At 38.9% G+C, this 22313-nt stretch overlaps 1 protein-coding gene across 1 annotated transcript; it reads left to right on the top strand.

Annotated features, from left to right (window-relative positions):
- The first annotated feature begins 711 nt into the window (after positions 1 to 711).
- vstm2l (V-set and transmembrane domain containing 2 like) lies at positions 712 to 21767 on the top strand. Its single transcript, XM_063473120.1, has 4 exons — positions 712 to 1004; positions 19255 to 19424; positions 20465 to 20509; positions 20700 to 21767. The coding sequence occupies exons 1-4, from the start codon at positions 890 to 892 to the stop codon at positions 20949 to 20951; spliced, it is 582 nt and encodes a 193-aa protein (XP_063329190.1). The 5' UTR covers positions 712 to 889; the 3' UTR covers positions 20952 to 21767.
- Positions 21768 to 22313: the final 546 nt, after the last annotated feature.

Below are 22313 nucleotides of genomic sequence, written 5' to 3' on the forward strand. Positions count from 1 at the left end.
CCCAGACTGCGTTTGTTCTGTCAGCCCTGGACAGCTCAACACAGGCTCACATGCCATCTCTGTGTCATGTGTAGGTCAATCTAAAAGCACAGTCAGAAACACTGACATGACCACTAATGCAGACCATACGAACACAAAAATATTACAGAAACATATTACAAAATATTACAAAAACGTAGTTTCTTTGCAGTTTTCTGAGACAGTTAATAGCATGCTAGCTGGCATCACCCAGCTAGTAACAAAGCCTGTATACAAGCTTGTATGCAGAGTGTTTTATCAGTGTAAACAGTGAGCAAACATTACTCTTAGTGCATAAAGGAAACACTTATAGCATTTTTTAAAGCACCATTAATGTTAACGCCCTCCTAACTTGGACGTTTCTCAAAGTGGAACTACTTTTATTCCTTTAATTTCAATAGGTTAGCAAGGATACCCAGTTTAAAAACACACCAAACACCCTCAGCATACATAAAACACTTGGCATGAAACAATTAAATCCCACCTTCTCAACCGCCACGTTAAATATACATTAATGTGTTTACTGAGGGCAATTATCTAACCTGTGTGGATGAAATGAGTGAGGAGGGTGTCCAAAAAAGGGGGTGTGGGATAAACTTAAAACGACAGTAAGGGATCTGTCAGATCCCTCCGCCTAATTGACTGTCCCGGTGTGAGCCGCCTCACCTGTTTACACGCTGCTTCTCCCTCCGCCCGCGCTGGCCGCATCATCTCCTCCCTCTCACAGCCGAGCGGGTCTCCGAGTCTCTGTCCTCCAGCTCCAGCTGTATGTCTGCAAGGGCTGCTCTGCGCCGGTGGGGATATATCGTTACCGATGCTCTCCATCTAACGTGAAAATTTCATACAACTGTTTTAAATACCGGCCGAAGCAATGGGAGCTTTCGGAGTGATAATGGGGCTTTTACAGTACGCGGGACTTTACATTCAACTTAACGCAGCTCTCAACGACGGACACGGAGAGGTGGATAATCACATCTCTGGGAACGGTAAGTTGTGTTAATGCGTGTGTTTGTTGGAGTGGAAGAGTGAAGCTCTCATTGCATTGACTCTTAAGTGTTTGGGTGGGGTTTAGTGAACAACAACGTTTGATGTCAGTGATTAGTTCAAATACATTACGGATGGGGTGTGTGGGGCTAAATTAAACAATGAGTTGTGCACTTTCATCATGTTTTATTGTGTTTACACCAACGTGCTCGACCATGTTTGAGCATTTTAATATCCCTGTATATGAAACTTGTTTTTCATTACACATTAAAAGCGCAAACACACACACACACACACACACACACACACACACACTTAGGTTAACAACAAGCAGGGGCAGGACAAAGGCTTTTGAAGCCTGGGTACAAGCAGGTGTTTCATCATAATGTCTTCTTACTAAAGTGTCTTCAAAATGTTTGTGTGTATAATTATTTTAGCACAAACACACACTCACAAAACAGATGCTGCAACTTTGGTAAATGTTTACATATCCCTAAATGTCAACGGAAAATAAACATTTTTAATGTTTTTTTTTTTAATATCAGAGAAAATGTGAGACTAGTGTAAACTGTAATAAAGTCAGTCATCTTTCATTTCTTCATTTCTTAACCATGCATTGCTCTTGGTCTGACAAGTACATTTTTTTTGTTAAATTTTACTTTACACATAACTGACTCAGGTCTTTCCCCAAGGCACAACATCCCCAACCAAACGTCTTGTTTTTAGTAATTTCATACAGTATCCCTAATTATTTTAGGTAATGTCTTTTTTCCCAAGTCAATAGGCGATGGTAGAGACAGAGGGACAGAAAATGTGAGGAGAGATTGGATGGGATGATGTGCAGTGTAGGGCACCCTTCGAAAATCAGTTTTGCAGTGAGATGGTAGCCTGCCCATTACTGGGACCACTACAGTGGTGTATTAATGTTTCATTTTAAGACAGTTTAGAAAATCTGTGTCTCTGAAAACTTTATTTTGAGTTGTATTTCATCAAAAAGTATAAAATAATGTTAATTAATATTGCTAAACAAGAACTGTAGAGTTATGAAAAGGTAGATATGCATTACAAATCCAACAGCACACTGTGTGAGCTGTTCAAATTGACAAGGCTTACCAGAATAGTTCAACATACTGAAAAATTAAACCCAGGGTGGACTGAAGATTTAGTCTGATTTACAACAAAATGTAACACTATAAAGTAAAACACAAATGCAAAAGGATGTGCACATTATGTGTTTTCAAGGACAAAATACAGCTTTAGTATTCACCCAGAGGAGAATGAAGTTCTTGTACTGTGCTGTGTGCATTTTATGGATGTGGGTAGAGGCTTGAGATGCCCTGTTACTCAAGTAACTTGCCATATTTCATACTTAGAACTAGCTAAGAAATTGTAAGTTTGCAGTTGTCCGGTTGTCCTTCTAGGTTGGTATTTCACAGAATAACACATGACTTATTGTAGTTTCACTGGGATTGCTATTATTAGGGAGATTTATTGGTGACTGAGACATAAATTCTTTGTATTACATTGTCCACTTAATGTCATTCAACGCTGATGAACCTGTACTAACATAAAAATAGTATGTAAAAGCCTACATTAAAATTCCCTTCCCTTTAGATAAGTGTCTACCCTTGCACCTTCAACAGCAGGACCTGTTGGGCAACGATAAAACCTACTTCAGACTGAAACATTTAAAGTTTACCTGCACTTTAAAAAAATGCAAAGTCTTTTGAATGCATATTTTCAGGTCATAGTCACTGAAACCACTGTTTCATTATTTGTTATTATTATTTTACCAGCTCTAATAATTTATTTGAATGTGAAAAACAACTCTGTGTGTTTCTTTTTCTGTGGTTCATACATTGTGAAATTTTGAACAGAATTATCATTTACAGCTATTAGCAATCTCACCTTTCTCCTGCACCTCCTAACCTTATTGTTACATAATTAAATTGCGTGGTTTGCCTTCAGCTTGCTGTGTTTAGCATTTTAGCTTTGACTTGACAAACTATAAATTCTGCAGTGGCGTCACAAGGATGGACTGTACTGGACAGGTTAGAAAATCAGCAGCATTTTTCCCAAAGGAAGCAAATTAAAATCGACTGTAGTGTTGCCATTAATACTGTTTCCCAGGCAAAAAAAAAAGAAGGAACGCCTCCGTGTGTTTAACAAGAATGAAAAACTATATTGAGAAAACAACCTAGAAGCTTTCTACTGTCATATTTGTACATCAGCTTCACCACCAGAAAACAGAGTTGTACTATCCTTTGTGGTTAGATAATCCTCTGAAGAGTTTTTTCTTTTTAATCAGACTCTTTGATAAATGGCTCAAGCAGAGGGAAGCCGAGCCTTCATGCAGAGCAGAGAGGCTGGATGCACAGTTCTGGAGAGTGCTTGTTAGATTTAGCCCTGACTCATTTGTTTCAGATAAGTGCACCTGGCCCTTGCACCCCAGTTTCCACTTGAGCTGAAGTGTAGATTGAATCACCTACAATGCAAAATTATATGTTCTGTCTGAAGACAAACATGTTCAATGGATCAGTAGCTTCACCCCATTGTTTGCCACATGCATCAGAATAAGATTCTTACCTGCCACAAGTACTTGAAGGTCAAGTGTCAGCAGTAAGGAAAGCGACAGAAGCTGTAATAAGTGATGTTATGCATGGGGGAGGTCTCAGGGGTAACTTATAACACAAAGTGATGATAATGATGATGGGAAACATGTTGGAAGCCTTTCAATTTTAGCACAAGATGTGGCAGTGTTAGTGTTCTTTGCCAATGCTCATCCTGCTCTGTGAGTGCACTACCTTCACAGTGTGGGGGCGTGTACCAATTCATTAGGCTTCCAAAGTGGCTAGGATCCTCACCCAGTCCTCTGCTTGGTGTCCTCTTAATGAGGACAGCCAGCTCAGTCAGTTTGCATTGGCTTTTAATTTGATGGAGCTCTGACAGTGCAGGAGGTGGGGGGCAACAGATTGCACAGTCATGCTGTCACAGCAGAGGGTGCTGGTGGAGGCTTGGTAGGAAACAGAAGGGCAGTGAAACAAGATTGTGTGTAACACAACGTGACTTGAAGTGATGACTGGTGATACAGAAATCTCTGATCTGTAAGAAAAAAAATATCAATCAGTTGTCTTGATATTTCTGTGAAACCTACCTGGTTTTACGGACATTCAAGTGAAATAAAAAATAAGCTTTGAACAATCGACTTTCAGTACTTGTAGCTACATTAAAACATATTTTATTTAATAAATTAAGACTATTAATAAAAATTTAAATATAACAAAGAATTTCTCGTGAAAAAAAGCAGTTTTAATTATAGATTCATCTGCTGATAATTTTCCTCCAATAACCGACTGTGATTTGCTGAATTAAATGCTAACAACAGTGAAAAGTTTCATTTACGATGACAAGAGATTGATAATTGTATTGTATGTATAAGCGCTGTATTTGTATAGCGCTTTACTAGTCCCTAAGGACCCCAAACACATCCAGTCATCCACCCATTCACACACTGGTGATGGCAAGCTACATTGTAGCCACAGCCACCCTGGGGCGCACTGACAGAGGCGAGGCTGCCGGACACTGGTGCCACCAAGCCAGCATATGAGAAATTGTCTGTTTAGTAGGTGATGTTCATAACACTGAACAACACTTGAGGAGGAATTACGAGAGTTCAGAAAAGCTCCGTTTTCAACAACATTAAGCAGTGAACAGTTATCTCCTGAAATTGTACACTCCTGGTCTAACCTGAGGTCCTCAGCGAAGGCTAGTTACCCCACAATCTCCCTGAGAAGATCTGAATGGCTCACTTTTGTCTTTTAAATCTCTTAAAGACACATTTTCATAAGTAGGCTTTCTCTGATCCTCCATTCTGAGTTATTTCTATGTTGTCCTTTGTAATTGCTTTATCACCTTCTGCTAGGGATTTTTAAATTTATTTTATATTTGCTTTTAATTTACTTGTTTTTTAATTTTAATTGTCTTCATTCATCGCTTTTAATCTCCCTGTGCTGCCTGTATTGTTATACCTAATGTTTCATCTTTATCTCCTCTTAAATGTTTTATATGCTGTTTATTTCCTGTCTTGTCTCGTGAAGTACTTCCTAATGTTGTTTTTTAAAGGTGCTATATAAATAAAGTTTTTTATTATTATTATTACTAGCAAAAATCGGCCCTGCGGGCAGTTATTCTTTGCTTTGCTCATGCATTACAACACAGACATGAATATTAATTTGTCATGTTATTCTTTTTTCTGTTTGTTATATCACTGTATCTAGTCAGATGGCCAAAACAGCTGTTCATAAACACCGAACAAAAAATACATGTATTTCTTCTTCTTTGCGAGCTATATATTAAGACAACCGAATCACATTATTAGCATGATAATTTTATTGAACACTTATTTACAGTTGTGCATGAGAAAAGTTACCCCAATATGCACCTGCAAAATGTATTTGCATCCAGCCACGTACACGTAATGTTGGCATTCATTTTGAGAACAGCTACTACACATAATATATAATTTGTAAGGATTTGAGTGCTATAAAAATCATTTGTGTGTAGGAGCAGTTTGGGAACAGGCATGCATCATTATAATAAGATGTTGATGATGATAATTATTTACTATTTTTATTATTAATAATACATTTAGAACTTGCAATTATCAGTCAACTTAAACTAGTATTGTTATTCTTTGCTTTGTTCTAATCCTTATTTTAAAAAAAAGGGCTCTTAATTTTTTTGGATTTTATTTTGTCCCTGTTCTATCAAGTATATTTTCCTGGGTTGCTTTAAATATTAGTATTGTGACAATCCCAGTGTACCAAAGTGGACATTTAAGTTTGTTTGTTTTTTTATACAATTGTGAATATTCTACTTTAACAAGCTCTGTGTGTTATGATTCAGTTATTAAACAGATTATTATATGTCTACTTTCAATGCAAGAAAAACTAACGTGAAAATGTAGCAGCTTAATTCAATGTCCTGTTTAGTTCATTGAAACTGTGTAAACAGGACATGCCAAGCAAGGGATCCTGCACTCAACTCAAGGAAAACACTGACACCATTACTTAAAGGCTCTCAAGGGCGACATAGAAGAACATAATGTTGTCTTTCATTACTGTGGACTCCAGATGGAGTACGGTGAGCAATCTCGAAAATGCCTCAGAGCCCTGGTATGTGTTGTCAACAATACGTGATACTTCATGTAGCCACATACTGGGAGGAAACGCAGAAATAGCCTCCATGTCTCGCGTCCCAAGGGCTATGAAAAATTCAGTCCGTAAGCCCGGTGTATCAGTGGCAAAAGGTGGACAGCTGCTTGCTTGAATCCCGGCTCCATTCTTATTTCATTATTTTTAACTTCCACCTTGAATTCAGGCTGAAGGTCTCGCAGTAAATGATAATTTCCCAGAGGACATACCTTTCTGTTTGCCCCAGAGCTGATTCTGGACCAAATACAGCTTTATTGACTTTCTGGCAATTTTTTTGTGTATCAGTATAATTATTTCCCACACTTGGTTATTTGCTGTCACTTGTACTGTAACTGTTGTACAGAAATATCTTGACGTAATATCCTAGGTGATCCTAATATTTATTTTATATATGTATACAGGTTTAAGAAAAGTAGCTATTGACTACTTAAAAGAGGTTTGGAAAGTGCGATAATCTCTAAAGGTTGTCTTGTATTCATCGATCTAACAGAACTCTCAGTAGGCGTTTTTTGTATGCAGGATTAAAGCTTTCTAAGATCAAGATAAATATCTGTATCTGCAGCAGGTCTCTTTATTGCTGCTGCTTCTTGTTGTTTCACCCACTATTCCCTTGGGGCTTCCCTGATTATTAAACCCATTCATCAAATTAGTGAAATCCCTTCTCTCAGGGGGTTTCTGTTCACGGGCTATTTACATTCACCTTGGTCGAAGTTATGTTGTTTAGCTGGGTTTTTGTGTCTTGGTATTTACAGTTTCTTCTTCTTCTTAATGATTCGTTTCTTCTCTACAGTGCCCTATAGATGTGACTCAAATGGCACCATTGAGTTAATGAACCCGATTTTACTAGCTGTCCCTGTAAGGCAGCACCTTTTCAGGTGAAAAATGTTTGCACTTAACTTAGAAAAGGATTTCTACAATTCCTCCAGCTACCAGGCATCATTTCTCATATCTCTCTGTAGGACTGGACTGACACATGAAAGCAGCCCTGGAGATGGGCTCAGATGAGCCACATAACCACTGTGGTCTTTGGCCCAGTTTTCTCAACAGTCAAGTATAGCCTGCTGTCCATCATTATACTTTATCTCTCTAAATTCACAGACACATTTGAAGAAGGGAGAGCTTTCAGCCACACCAGTAAGGCCTCTTTAGATTGCATCATAATCTTATTTTTGTACTTACTTCCTGAAATACATATTTTACACTGATATTATTCTAAGATTTGCATTTAGGGTGATACAATTAGGAATTAGTATGTCAAGTCCCAGTTTAGGCACAGAGTAGGAAAGGTGAGATTGACTTGGTTTGGATATGGGAGAAATAAAGAGAGACTAAATCGATCGGGAGAAAGAAGCTGAAGAAGAAACAAGTCAAGATCAAAAGAGAAAGGCCTAAAAGGAGACTTAATCGGTGTGCTGTCAAAATGACATGCAGGTGGTTGCCGGGTTGGGAGAAATGGAAAACAGATGATCTGCTGTGGTGACCCCTAACGGGAGCAGCTGAAAAAGGAGAAGACTGACATGATACACAGTGACACTGTTTTTTCAGCAGCCTGAATTGTTGATACATGGCAGGATGGATCTATGCTTTCATATTGTTTGTGTCACTTTGTGACCCCAACATCTCAATGTTGCAGCAGAAATGCAGATTCATTGCAGCAGGCAGCATTTTTTAGTCCTCTATTGTCCAACTTTTGGCCCATCTGCTTCAAAATTCATGTCCCGTGTTCAGACTAACTTTCAAAGCAGATCCAAGTAAATATATAAATATTACAATTTGCTACAGGTGGCGCAATCAATCTTCCTTTGACTATATTGGTCCTGATTGAACTAAAAACTGCAGTTGCAAGCTGTTTTAGGCAAATATTTAAACGTTTCTTAGGTGGAACAACTGCTTATTGAGGAAGGAAAAGGAAAAAACAACTGATTGCTGGTTTTCGTCTCTTCAAGTAACTGGCAGTGAGAGGAATATAGAATAACATACACCCTATCCTTTAATGGTTTCACAAAGTAAAAACAGAAGCTTTCAGGGGTGCTGACAAGCTTACACTGCAAGCCTCTCTCTCTCTCTCTTGCTCACATAAGTACACAAGCATGGACAAGGAAAGATACGGCTGTCACACTTGCTTCTCATCCATGCTAATGAGGCGCCTGTAATTTAGTCATCCTCAAATAGCTCAAGCTCCTCCACAACAGGGAGGGAGAGAAAGAGAGGATCGATGCATTGACCTTACACTGCCACTCATACTGGATTTATCCCTGTTGTTTTGCCTTGGACCTGAAGATGAAAAATATTTACCATTACTGGAAAAGTATGGTCTCTATAGGGCATGAACAAAGTATTTGCCTTTGTTTATATATTTATGTCCTCCACTGGATTGTTTTCTTTCCTTATTTTCCCCCCTTTTCATTTTTAATGAGTCTTTGGTGGCTAGAGAGCAGCTGCTCCAGTGTTCTCATGGTCTCACTTCTATCATTGCTCTCTAAGCAATAAAGTAAAAAATGGCAAGGAGGGCCACTTTAAAAATGCATGTACTGTACTTTGCATCTTCAGACAAGCGTCCCCCTGCCTCTGCTTAAAAGATGGTTCTGACAGTACTGCCTTTATGAAAATCCATACTAAGACAAGGCCAGGCCAGACAAGCTCATTCCTTGCCAGCTATATAGCGTTATAAATGAGACAACCCAGTGTGCTTAAGATTTCCCTGGGAGTCAATATCCACTTCAGAAGTACACGCTCTCATTGTACTCTCAGCCAGTTCAGGGCCATGAAAGTCCACGAACGGAGTCAGCTTTTGTGTTGATTTAGCATTCTACCAAGGTTATTCGATTGATTTCTGGTGATGCTTGTGTGATTAAAGTCAGGAAACAGTTGGACGTCTGCTGAGCAGGCTTGTTACGGCCTGACACTGGCACAGTGCACACCAGCAGACAGTTTGTTTGTCAACAAGTCATGTTTCACAGGCAGAGCTGAGAAGGGCTCCTGCATAGCTAACTGGAAGGCAATTTGACAACTGTCAGATGGACAGTCAAACCCTGACAAAGGACCTGAGTTTATCGAATAGCAAACACTGTATATTGCTTATACTTTTGACAGCAATCATTTAAGTGAGAATGAAGGAAATTTACACATACAGGTGAAATATTCTCATGTATTGTGGTCAATTCCCTCTGTCCGCAAAGTTCATGATCTCTGTGACTCGTGTCTTTCTTGATGTTAAATTTTCCCCTCATACATTTGATCATCAGGCCTGCAGTCACAACAATTAAGGTTCATCATAAATTTTGAACATAAAGCAAAATGCGCACAATTGAGTTGCTGAGTCGGTTGAACTATAGTGTGAAATTAAATTTCCACCCAGATGCTTTTTCTAGTCCTTTGATTTCTTTTTTTTCTTGAGATTGGTGTGTAAAGTCAAATCTGTAAAAGCTGAATTCTGTGTTTCCAGTCCCTGCATTAAAAAAATGAAATTTCACTTACAAAAATATAGGAAAACGTCTTTATTCTCTGTAACTTATGGACTTAAGAAATGGTGATGTGGAAAAAGACTGACTGCACATACTCAGAAAGTGTCAGTATGCCAAAGTCAAGTAAAAAAGCTCTTTGTTAGAAAACTGAAGAAACACTATCCATTCGTTAGATGTGAAATTGGGGGAAGCATAATTATAACTCAGTAGTTAATGTAGATTTAATGTAGCAGCATAGAGGATCATATGCAAATAGACTGCACTCTCTCTTGTTCGAAACATTGTTGCTATGATACACAGCTGTACAGGTGTAATGTGTTTAAGTACACTGACAATGTGTGGACATGCATTGTTGAGTTGTGGCTCCTGTGTAAGCAGGGCACAGAGATAGTTTACATAGATCAGTAAACTATAACAGACTACATGGTCAAATATTAGAATGAACAGATCATAAAATCATCAGTATAACATCTGTCATTCTATCTTCCTCTTTAGAAAAAGGTACGACGGTCAGCCTCACTTATGCATCTTTGTCTCTCCTTCACATAGTCTCTGGTGTGGTGTAATAAGCAGTTGTCAAGGATTAATGCCACATTCATGGATAATCTTGTATACCATATGTCTTCAATAATCCTCATTATGAAATTGACAGTTTGTCCAGTGAAAATCTAGAGGACTCTTAAATTGAAATGGATAAAGAAATGTTGAGTGTGTATAAAAAATGTAATGCAGTAACAGAGTGGAAGATGAGATCCATCCATCTAACCATTCTGCTTATCCAGTTTAATGTGACGTGAGGGCTGGAGTCTATCCCAGCTGTCATAGGATGAGAAGCATGGTATGCCCTGCGCAAGAATTTATAGATATTTATATACACCTTTTGTGTGAAACACATTTTAGCTATGATTGAAATTCACCTGGATTAAATGCCAGTTATTCGATTTCCTCACTTAGAGAACGCAAAAACACTATACCTGCATGGACCACATATATAAAAATGGTATACAAGTAAATGTATTTGATTTATATGCACACTATAATATTTATACATATTGTATTTAAAATCAGTACTGCATATTGAGTTTATATTGGTGATAACGCCTGAATCTATGACCAATAGTTGTAATTCTTAGGCTGTTTGCTCAACAAACCCTTGAGAAAAGCTACTTTGAAACATCTCTTACATTATAGTGTAGGATTACTGTTTAGAAGCCATAATTACTCTCACCTTTTTCATGAGGTTTGAGTGGTAACTGAAGGATACTACTTAATTCAGAAATTATCTTTCTCGAAAGAGTGCCTGGGCTCAGCCTTAGAGGTTATGTGAGGACCTTGATCGTTTGGGAGGGGCTTTGCAGACAGCTGCTACTCCTCTGCTCTGAAAAGAGCCAGGTGAGGTAGTTTGAGGATCTCACCAGGATGCCTCCTGGATGTCTCCTAAATGAGGTGTTCCAGGCATAGGAGGAAGTCCTGGGCTAGACAAGACATTACATCTGTTGGTTGGTTTGGCCAGGGCAGAGTGAGGTCTGGACATATATGCATATATGAGACGGCTACCCTTGCAACCTGAACCTGGATAAGTAGCAGAAAATGGATGGATGAAAGGATGATATTTTTCTGTTTTTCTGCCAGCAGATAATGTGAGAAATTACTGATTTTTGTTTGTTTTTTTTATTTCCATTTGTCATTTTCCTCTCTTCTATCTAGTAAAGGATTTCTTACTTTATCCTTTTATCTTTTTTGAATTGTTGTGATTCTCTGGGCAATTAATGTGTGTGTGTGTGTTAATTAAAGACAACGCTTATGGATGTTAAATGCTGCAGGATGATTTAGAAGCCGCTCTGCTTGTTATTCTCTGCCTTTACCTCAGCTGGGATTTTGTTGTATTAGGAAAACGTGTGCATTGAAACATGCAGCAGAAACACGTAGCTGAACGTGGTCAACTTATGGCAAAGAAATAATGCGTTGCACCTTTTTAACGTGTTTCAATTTTACATAGCTACGTTCAGACAGAGACACACACACACACACACACAGTATGCTGAATTGAAGCCATAGGGCACCACACAGCGAGTTACACACAGGGTAATTCTCCCAGGATGCTGAACACCTGCCAAAGCCAGTGGGCAAGGCTCCAGGAGATGTAGTGAGCTACTCTTGAGACTGTTGGAAGAATCTCTTTATGCCAGACACCAGAACGCCAGCAGACACATATTGCCCACTCAGCGAGCGGAAAGTACGAAGGGGAACCGAATAAAAGGAGGAATGAAAGTGAGAAAGGATACTTAATAGGTTGAAAGTAAAAATGAAAGGGTAATAGGAACAGGGAGATAGGAGAGTAAAGATGCTATTGTTTTCAACAATAGGGGGTAGACTTTTAAGAAAGATGTCGGTGGGCTAGTGAGAGAGAAAAGCAGAGAGAAGACAAAGGATTTAAAAGAAAAGAAAGAGGTTAAAAATTGAAGGAAAAAAATCTTACCTTTACAGATTCAGGGTCTTATTGGCTGGCAGGGGAAGTGGAAAAGTGCAGGAATTACCTTGCAGGTATAAGCCTGTGCTGGTACTGTAGCTCTGGATGCGAGGACTACCCATGCAGCTTTCTCCTTGACTTGACTTTGACATCAGATGCTGTGGCTTCAAATGGCTGTGGACACTCAGAACTGGTCATTTTTCAAGAGTTCTCCTTTATTCTCTATTTTGATTTTAATTTTAAAGAACCCTTTCAATAAAAGGTTTAATCCGATGTAACCAGTTAGACTGTTAAAGCCAACACCAGTTCAGCATGAGTCTGATTGAAAGCTGACCTAAGTAGGTGTACTACTGTTTTGATACTCTGACTGGCTAATCATTAACTATTATTTAGATAAAAAGGGAAAAAGTATTAATTTTAGCATTTTTATGTAATCCTTTCACAATCAGTAGATGAGCAAACCAAGATACATCATTACAAACCATGTGAGAATTTCGAGTCCACTTGTTGGCCACATGTGGCTGAAGCAGGAGCAACAAAAGTAAATACAGGAAGAAGGTGACGTGTTACGGACCTCTGGACACCATGGAGAATCCATGTCCATTTCATAGCTAATTGCTAGCCTGTACTGACCTTTGGACATCTATGGTCAGTGTTGGGAGTAACGGAATACATGTACCGCTGTTACGTATTTAAAATACAAAATATGAGTAACTGTATTCCGTTACAGTTACCATTTAAAAAGGTGGTATTCAGAATACAGTTACTTTGTTGAAATAAAGGGATTACACGGTGGTATTTTCCTGTTTCATATGTTAGGCTATGCCCTCTCTATTTTTGGTAATTCCATGCCGGTGGAAACCCAAACAAAACACGCATTAAGAGGCTCAAATGCCTGTGTCTCAATCTCGCGTCTCATAATGACGTGAGGAAATATTTTTAAAATTACTGTTCAAAAATGATTTAATATAAAGGCAGAGTGTTAGAGGCATAGCCCTAAAGAATGCAGCCTCATGGGCAGTGTAGTCCGTGCTGCAGGGAGAATGGACTGCCATACCCATTATGTGTCTGTGAGCGCGAGGGAGGGAGAAAAAGGAGAGTCGAAAAATGAGCTGTCACTGAGCAGAAACGGGAGATAGAGCCATATAAATACAATAATAACCACTGCAGCCAAAAAGAGTGCCTGACGAGCCCAGTTGTAAGTAAGCTATTAAGACTCGACTGTACACTGTGTTCGTGTTTTCCTCCAAAACAATAAGTTCCGTTGGAGCAGCCTTTCAACGCCTCTCTCTGTCTCTCGCTAGCAAAGTTGACCCAGACAACAAAGTAAAGCTAGTTTTCAGCTACGAGCCCGACACGGAACCTGACATATTAGCCAGAGGTCCCTTTGCTACGGCTCGGAGCCGCGGACCTGTTTTATATATGCGCGGAATAGTTTTCTATACGAGATTGCTGCAAAAAGTGCAGCCTTAACTAATGTCCACCTACTGTTACTCATTTTATATTAAGATTTAAAAATCTAGTTGCTATTCGTATGGTGAGTAACCTTCAGTAATAGTAATAAATCACACAGCAATAGTACATTCATGTAGTTGTAAAAAGCATGATAATATATTAAGTAATCCAAAGTATTCAGAATACGTTACTCTCACTGAGTAACGTAACGGAATACATTACAGAATACATTTTAGGGCATGTATTCTGTAATCTGTAGTGGAATACATTTCAAAAGTAACCTTCCCAACACTGTCTATGGTGCCCTGCTGTATCCCAGAATGCTAAGCATACATGGCTACAGGAAGGTGTTTCGGGCAAACTTCCCTGGTAGTTGGGTCAGATTGTGGTTGAATCATGTTCACTCTGTAAATGATCTGCGAGTGTTGTGTTGTGGTTGTGTGTCCACACCAAGGGGGAAAACTAACCAGAGTTCAATTAAAACAGACCAAACACCACAAAATACAATGGTGTATCTAGGATTTTACAAAGTTGTTTACTTCAGCTAATATGTTTCTCATGCTCATTCAGCAATGTTATCATGCCGTGTCATGTAATAGAAGCGTTCCACATTTCACAGCTTATGCTCTTCATCAAAGACTTAAAATCTTGAAGATGTAAAAGTGTTTACGTCTTAATTAGACGTAAATACGGGCGACCGTGGTTCAGGGGGTTGGGAAGCTCATCTTGTAACCGGAAGGTTGCTGGTTCGATCCCCAGCTCTGTCTTTCTTGGTCGTTGTGTCCTTGGGTAAGACACTTCACTTACAGCCTACTACTGGTGTTGGCCAGAGGGGCCGATGGCGCGATATGACAGCCTCGCTTCTGTCTGTCTGCCCCAGGGCAGCTGTGGCTACAACTGTAGCTTGCCTCCACCAGTGTGTGAATGTGAGAGTGAATGAATAGTGGAATTGTAAAGCACTTTGAGGGCCCTGAAAAACGCTGTATAAATGCAATCCATCAATTATTATTAATTACTTGGGACACTTACTTTTTTATTACATTTTGGTTCCATTTGCCTTTGCAGTATATCTCTGTTGGATCATCTCCCCAAGTGCTTTTAACAGAAGGGTTTTGATGCTCCGGTATTGGTCAGTTAATAATTTATTATGTTGAAACATTTTATTATTTAAAGATATTCCATACCTTCCTTTTTGTGCTTACTTGCTTTGTGTTTTTTACTTTCTACAGTATGTCACACACAAACAGCCTTTTTTGGGGTTTTTTCCCGCAGTAGTGCAGTCTGTTCCAAGTGACAGATGCTGCAGTGCTGTGCCGCTGGCTGTTGATACTGTGTCTGGAGGACAGAAAAGTGTAAGAACCTGCACTGAGTAAGAAAACCCAGATGATTGAAATGCCACCCTTGGTTGTTTTGCTCTTATATTTTGTGCGTGGCGTACTTCTCTGCCTTTCCCGGCTTCAGTTGTAGCACCATATGTTGAAAGCGCAATATAACAAGACATTGTTATTAGTTTTGCCTGACATCTGTGCTCTTCGTCAGAGATCTGAGAGGCAAGATTGCCACTGCTGAATAATGAGACGTATACTGTTACAGAGTGCTTTTCATTGCAGAGCATCATATTGTAGTATTATGAAAAGTAGCTGCGTTGGCATAAAACCATAAAGAAAATGTCTTTTCTCAGAAATGTCAACCTTTGCACCGCCTTCTAGAGGGACAGTAAATAGGTTAGCTGTTCCTTTTCTCTTATTATTTGTTTAGTTTTATTAAAGCTGAATGAATAGAATATGTAGATGTGATGTCTCTAATTTCTGTAACTACTCTAACTTCATGCCTTGGCTGTAATATTTATTTATTTGTTTTGCCAGACGTTATCGGCCTTGTCATGTTACAAGGAACGTTTCACTTTATAACAATTGTCAGAACTTTCTCTCAGGTGCTATTTCTGAATGTCTTGATCTGTTCAAAATGAATTTGCTTTATTGTGGTTTCCTAGCAAGAAAGCCACGCACCATCAGATTACAGTTAATCTTTGTACCTGCTGTGATTACAGTCTGCACTGGCAGTGTAGGGGTAGTTAGCGCTACAGGAAATTGTCTCAGCAGATGCAGCTTACTGTGCAGAAAAATCAGAAGAAAATGTGCACATTTACAGTTTTTGTTTCCTTTTGCTTTACATAGATCTGCACTTCCTATTGTTTTTCTGTATAGCTGTCTGTGCACATCTGATCTGCCCCGAAATGTTCTATAAAGTCTGGCAGTTTAAAATAAAAGACACTCATGTCTGCAAAATGTTTCTTTTCTTATGGGGGCATTTTACTTTTGCATTACAATGAAAGTTTCTGATTGAAAATGTCAGGAGATAGAATTTGCTGTTGTCTAGTGAATCTTTTGTTAAGACTGTTATTTCTGCAATCCACAGTGACATTTCAACCTGAGCTAGGACCTTATGGTTTATTCATAGTTTCACTTTCATCATGTCATCATGTTTTGTATTGTTGTACTGTTTGTATTTTTAAACCCTGAACCTTTTGCATGTTCTCTGTTTTAACACGAAATATTGCGCGACGCATACATTAGAAAGTGTGGTTACTGCCCTTTTATCTGCCGGCATCTTAATTGTTAGATTGTTAGGCTGTGTTGAAACGTAGACAGTAGAGAAATATTTGGTTATTTGGTGACTGAAGTGTTATTTATTTTAGCATAAATAAAGTGTATTTGTAACTTATTAAGTACTTTAATGTTAAAGTGATTTCTTTCAGGAGATCTCTCAAAAGCTTAAAGGAAATGTGTCTATATGTATGATTTTGGTCTGCCAATGTAAAAGCAGTTTTTATCTGAGCAAATACTGACACCAGGATGTTAGGACCTTTTGGAAACGTCTCTATTGAATGTGTTGCATTCACAGCAGTGGCTGAAGGGGAGGGCAGTATAGAGAAAATCACTTGGGGCCATGCAACATAATATTATCTGTGGCAGTGTGAGACACAATACACGCTATTTTACCAATATGTTTGGTGTTGAGATAAGACATCCAAGGCTATGAAGCTACCAATACACTAATACATTAGTCCTGCAAGAAACCAGTCTTTGTAAGGATTGCAGTGCATTTTTTCAGTCCAGACTTCTTTAAATCAAACTGAAAGGTCTCCAAAACTATTGAATTGGTATGGCATTTAAAGTATTAATTCTGGTAAAGCAAAACTGAGGTGCTGAATGCCAGTATAACTGTTGAACATTAGCATAAAGTCTCTTTTTATTGTAATTTTTTCAATTGTCATTTTTGAAAATGAGCGTTGAAGTCGGAACTTCACTGTGCCAAAGAACAGCCTCTCAACACAGCTTCATTAGAAGTAGACTCTCTTAGGCGACCAAAACTGTTGTGCGTTGTTGCTGCACAGGGCTCTGCTGGCTGTTGTCTGCAAGTTGCCGCTGCGGATTGTCACCAGGGGGCAGTGTTAGAATATTTGGAAAAACTAGTAATGTTTTTGGCTCTTGTTTGTGTTTGTGCTGGTCCTTTAGCTTCGCCCCTGTTGCAGAGAAGACAGAACTAACGCATAAAGAGCTTTTTTGTAGTAAAATGAGCATTAAACAATGAAAATTCTCAGTTTCTCACATGTGCACTGTAAGTCTTTGCTTTTCTTGCTTCTCTCTGCAGTGAGCTCTTTCCTCTTTAAGTGACCATTTAAACCTTCTACTTATTCATAGCATCATTACTGTCAGAACACATGCTTTTCATTTATTTATTATTTATGTAGCTATTTTTCTTCTTTTTAAAGTGTATCAGATATCGAGATATTGTGTCCCTGTGAAAAAATGTTACAATTGTATGTAAATTGAATGCATAATTGGGGAAAATGGATAAAAAAGTGTTCAAGCAAGATTAAACTGTTACATGCACATTTGCATACAGACCAGATAACTTGGTCACAAAGTGTCCTGTGTCTATCCTACTTTTCTGCCTTTTTCTCTATTAGTCCCGGAAAACTACAGCAGGTCTCCTGCTGACAAATGAGGCCACTGCCTGGCTGCACCGCAGCAGTGCAAGGGCGCAGAGGCTTTAGGAGTCTGTTCAGTGGCACTAAAGCCTCTCTCTGCTTGCCTATTCTCAGCTTTTTTTTTTCATCAAGCCTACTTTTCATCTTTGCAGAAAGCAGAGTGAATATCAGTTTCAAATAATAAAAACTCCTCTCTTACTCACTTTTCTGAAAGATAGTTATTTTCTCGATAAGATTTAAAATATTACCTGATAGTCTAGATGGCTTCTGTCCTTATCGCTCTTCAAAGAGCGATGGGTTTTTCAGTACCTTTCCTTTTGTTTTACAGTTTTACTGATCAGTTGTCCTGGCGTTTCTAATTTCCAAGCTGTGCTGTCATCACACCTGTTTCAAACAGCTGCAGGCAACCTCTCCCTAATCATCAGAGAGTTGGTTAGCAACTAGCTAGCCCCCCCCAGGTGATGGCAGAAACCAAAACAGAGCTACAGGAAGAGTGAATGTTGAACTGTACATTAACATTCGATCAATACACATCACCTGTGATGCTTTATGCGCATTATACTTTTACTCTGGAGCATATTAATTATATTCTAATTTTAATGGCCAATGCACTGCCAGCACAACATTGAGCTGACTGAAATTAGATTACATTTCATGGTATGTAACCTCAAAATTGCATTGGTATTGATTTAATTTCTAAAGCTGCATAAATCTAATTTTGTGTTACACTGACTGGGTTCAGTATGTTTTTGTCTGCTCAGACCCTATACACAGTAATGTGTATAAGGTCTGAGTAATGTAGTAACTTCTAATAAGTCAAAGTTTTCAAATTAATGAATTTTATTTAATTGAAATTATCAGTCATTGATAATGACAGCCGAGTTCTTAAAATCCATCACTGCTGCAGTCAGCCTTCATTTGTCACATCTCAGACGTGTGTGGGCTTGTGATGCAAAAGGTATTCCCTAATTATTGTCTCCACAGCCTTTAGGTAGGTCAGCTTTACCTATAATATAATCAGTTTTATTATTGCACTCAAAACAACTGAAAAGCACACTGATATCTGAAGAAAAGCTAATTGAATTGTCAGTTTGCTGCATTGATTGCTTTTACTTTTGCCCAAACATAAGAGAGCATGATCCCTCTTCTGTATTTTTTCCTTGTCAGTTTAGAGCAGCTATAACCAGCTGAAAATATTTCACTTCTACACTCTTTTTTAGTATTCCTTGGTTAACTAACTGGTTTAATTTATTTAGTATTCAACTTTTTGCTGTATATGTGTTTTATTTTGTTTCATTTTTAGATTTTTATTTATGCCTCACGTTTGTTTCTGTGAGGATCCCAAGCAAACTGAGACAAATTCAGGAACTGATTGATTACCACCAACCTGATCACAACTATTATCATCCTGCAGTGCAAACAGACCTACAGTATAAAATCATTGCTTGGTTGGTTGAATACACCACTCTTCCCTGAATCCTTATTTTTATTTTTATTTAAGTTCCAACACCGTGTCCTTGGCTTACAGTTTTTCTCATGTATGAGTGTGATGCAGTAATGCCGCATTGTCACAAGGCTCTTTGAGAAATAATGTTTCTGTCATTTTGGGGACATCTTAAGCCCATCTCTCTCTCTCTCTCTGTCTCTCTGTTGCAGCACTGTTTACAGAGGTCCCACACGACATCACGACACACAGTGGTGAGGATGTAGAGATGGCCTGTTCCTTCCGTGGAGCGGGCTCTCCCTCCTACTCCCTGGAGATCCAGTGGTGGTATATCAAGGACTATAGAGAGTGGCAAGAGAAGTCTCCCTATATCACTAATAATGTAAGCAGCTGTAATGTAAGTTCCTTTATTGTACATGTACAGTGATTTCTTGATGGAGTCACCTGTAGCCCAGCGAAGGTGAAAAACTCCTGTAATACCTCAGCAAACTTAAACTTAACTCAGTCAACCATCCTATGTTTAACTTTAAACAAGAAGATATTTGTTAAAAATATATATCTTAATTCCAATTACAGATGAAACAGGGCTGCTTTAGCTTAAAAGTAGTGAATTAACAGCTGAAATAACTAGAAATTATTTCATGGCTCCAAAAAATACTAGATGGATCAAAATAGTACATATATAACTGATATTGCAACACATCCAGAACAAAGCAAACATTATAGAAATTATTTCTTGCGACCTTCATCACTGTACACTTTTTTATTGCTGAACATCAATTTTAACATTCACTTTTTCAGATTTTACACAGTTTCTTATGGCACGTCCACTTGGACTAAACCCAAAGCTTACTGTATATCAGTCAAAGGGAAATGCAGTGGCACAAACCCTCTGGCATGGAAACCAAGGTATAATTGCTGATTAGCATTTGCCAGCACTGGGGGAACAGGTTGACTCTCTCCCATCATGGGGGGACTCGGGCTCCCCTGTTGTGCCTCTAGACACTATAATTGGTGCTGAGAAAGAAATAGATTTTCAAAATCTCTTTCTGCTCCATGCATAATTCATACCTATGCCCAAAAGAATACCTCTGTGCCTCTGCATACCCAATCACGCAAACTCTCCTGCTCAGAGGCTTACATGCTTGGCACTGTGGAGTGTGTTCTTGTGCATGCACATTTGAACACACACACACGTATAAACCTCAGCTAGACGAGAACAAGGAGAACAAGGTAACCACATCAGAAAAGCAATCCAAACAAGTAATCCTTTGCTTTAAAAGAAAAAATACTGATACATCAGTCGTGTTTGTTCCTGTTCCTCCAGTGAGATGCTGCTGAGAATGAGATCTATTTATTTTTTTTGAAAAACCTGCCTCAGTCGCTTTCTGCTGCTAACTTTTCATCTGTATTTCCGTGCAGGTCGTACCCTTGGAGGAGACTGTCAGAGATGCCACTAAAATTAGTGTAAGTTTGATGTGGTATCAATCAGCTGTCACCTAGAAAAGTCATTTTTGATTAAAGGCATTATCAAATCACGATTATGGACATAAATACACACTTTTGTAACACTCATTTCCATTTCTTGATGGATGCTTTTTTGACATTTCACCAAACTAAACATAAACAAGAAAACTTGATCTTTTCTGCTCATTAGGTGGTGAAAGTGGCCGGTAGTAACATCTCCCACAAACTCCGTCTCTCCAGCGTCAAACCAACAGACGAGGGCACGTACGAGTGCCGCGTGATCGACTACAGCGGTGCTGTGGCGCAGCACCACCGTGTCCGGGCCTACCTCCAGGTGAAGCCCGAGAGGAGTCAGGGATCAGAGGGTGCCCAGTATAAGTCGCAGGGCAGTCACCCACACTTGCCCCATCAATCTGACTGTGACGAGACCTGTGTGCTTTAAAACGAGCCATGTGCCCGGCACTTTGCATGTTCATGACTTCACTCTGTAAAGAGGGACACTCATCAGCACACTAATTTATCACACGGCTGAGACCCTTTGTGTTTCATGGTTTGATTGTTCATCTTTAATATTGTTATTTGAATTCCATTGCTGCTCAGCGCCAGTGGAGTGGGCATGGTTTTGCTGACAGTACATCTGATTGACTTAATTAAGACTTGCATTAAGACTTGCATTAAGTTTACCATAATGTGACAGTAAGGCTGTAATGACAAAGAAGAAGTTTTATGTTATTATTGTAGGCCCAAGATACAGACAGACGATGCAGTGTGCCACTTCTATTGTCTTTTACCAAAACGTGTGCTGAAAGCTGCAGTATTCAGTACAAATGCTTTGTAAGAAAAACTGAATAATTTTACACTTTTTTCATTATCTGAAAACTTTTCCGTGCATTGGTTTTAAATTGTGTAGTCCTTGTTTTTTGGCGCCTTAAAGGCAAAGTGTATATTTAGCTTTCTAACCCATAACTAGTATGTCTGTAACAATGCAAGTGTACGCCCTCGTCACATCGAGATAAGATATCTGTTCTTGTGTATTCACTTATTTGCACTGTATACTTTTATTGTTTCACAAAGTTACTCAGTGCCAATCAAAGAAATATTACAACCTCAGCTAGTACGTAAATCACACTAAAATCTTGCCCTAGTTTTCTGAACAAAGATACCCTTTGTTTTGTTTTTTCCCCAAATCACTCCTTGACTGTGTTTGCCCCGTTGCTACTGTTGTGTTAAATGCTTTCATTTTAAATTATAAATTTGATTCTGTGATTCTGGTCTTCTGTCTTCTGTTTGATCAAATAAAGTTTTACGGTAATTTAAATACATTTCAAGGTGTGCAGGCTGACTACTCGTGAGATTCAGTGATGCTTTAAATTCTTTATATCAGTTATATGGTATGTTTACTGCACACTAATCACTCTGCATGTTTGTAAGATTATAGGTAAGTCGTGTTCTTGAGTGGTGAGTCGTGTTATGTGCTTTTGGGGCATACAGTCACGTTTTATGGTGTGTAAGCTGACACATTTGTAGACGGGATAAACAAAGGATTTTCCCCGTGCATTGTATTATATTCCGTGCTGCCACAAACGGCTGACAGATTGTGTTGTGCTGCCAGCTACTGTGCAACACAAACAGTGCATTCTTCAAAAGCTTTGCAGGCTTTCTTTTTCTTAACAGTTTATCTCCCTGACCAGCAGAGAGCACTGCTTCCTCCAAGCTTTGAAATGCAGTAAGTCACAAACATGCAGAGACACTTCCATGCACTCATGCCTTTAGAGGGAAGAAAAAACAGGAATACTGATGCTTT

This window comes from Pelmatolapia mariae, linkage group LG5 (assembly GCF_036321145.2).
Source record: "Pelmatolapia mariae isolate MD_Pm_ZW linkage group LG5, Pm_UMD_F_2, whole genome shotgun sequence".
Lineage (NCBI taxonomy): Eukaryota > Metazoa > Chordata > Actinopteri > Cichliformes > Cichlidae > Pelmatolapia > Pelmatolapia mariae.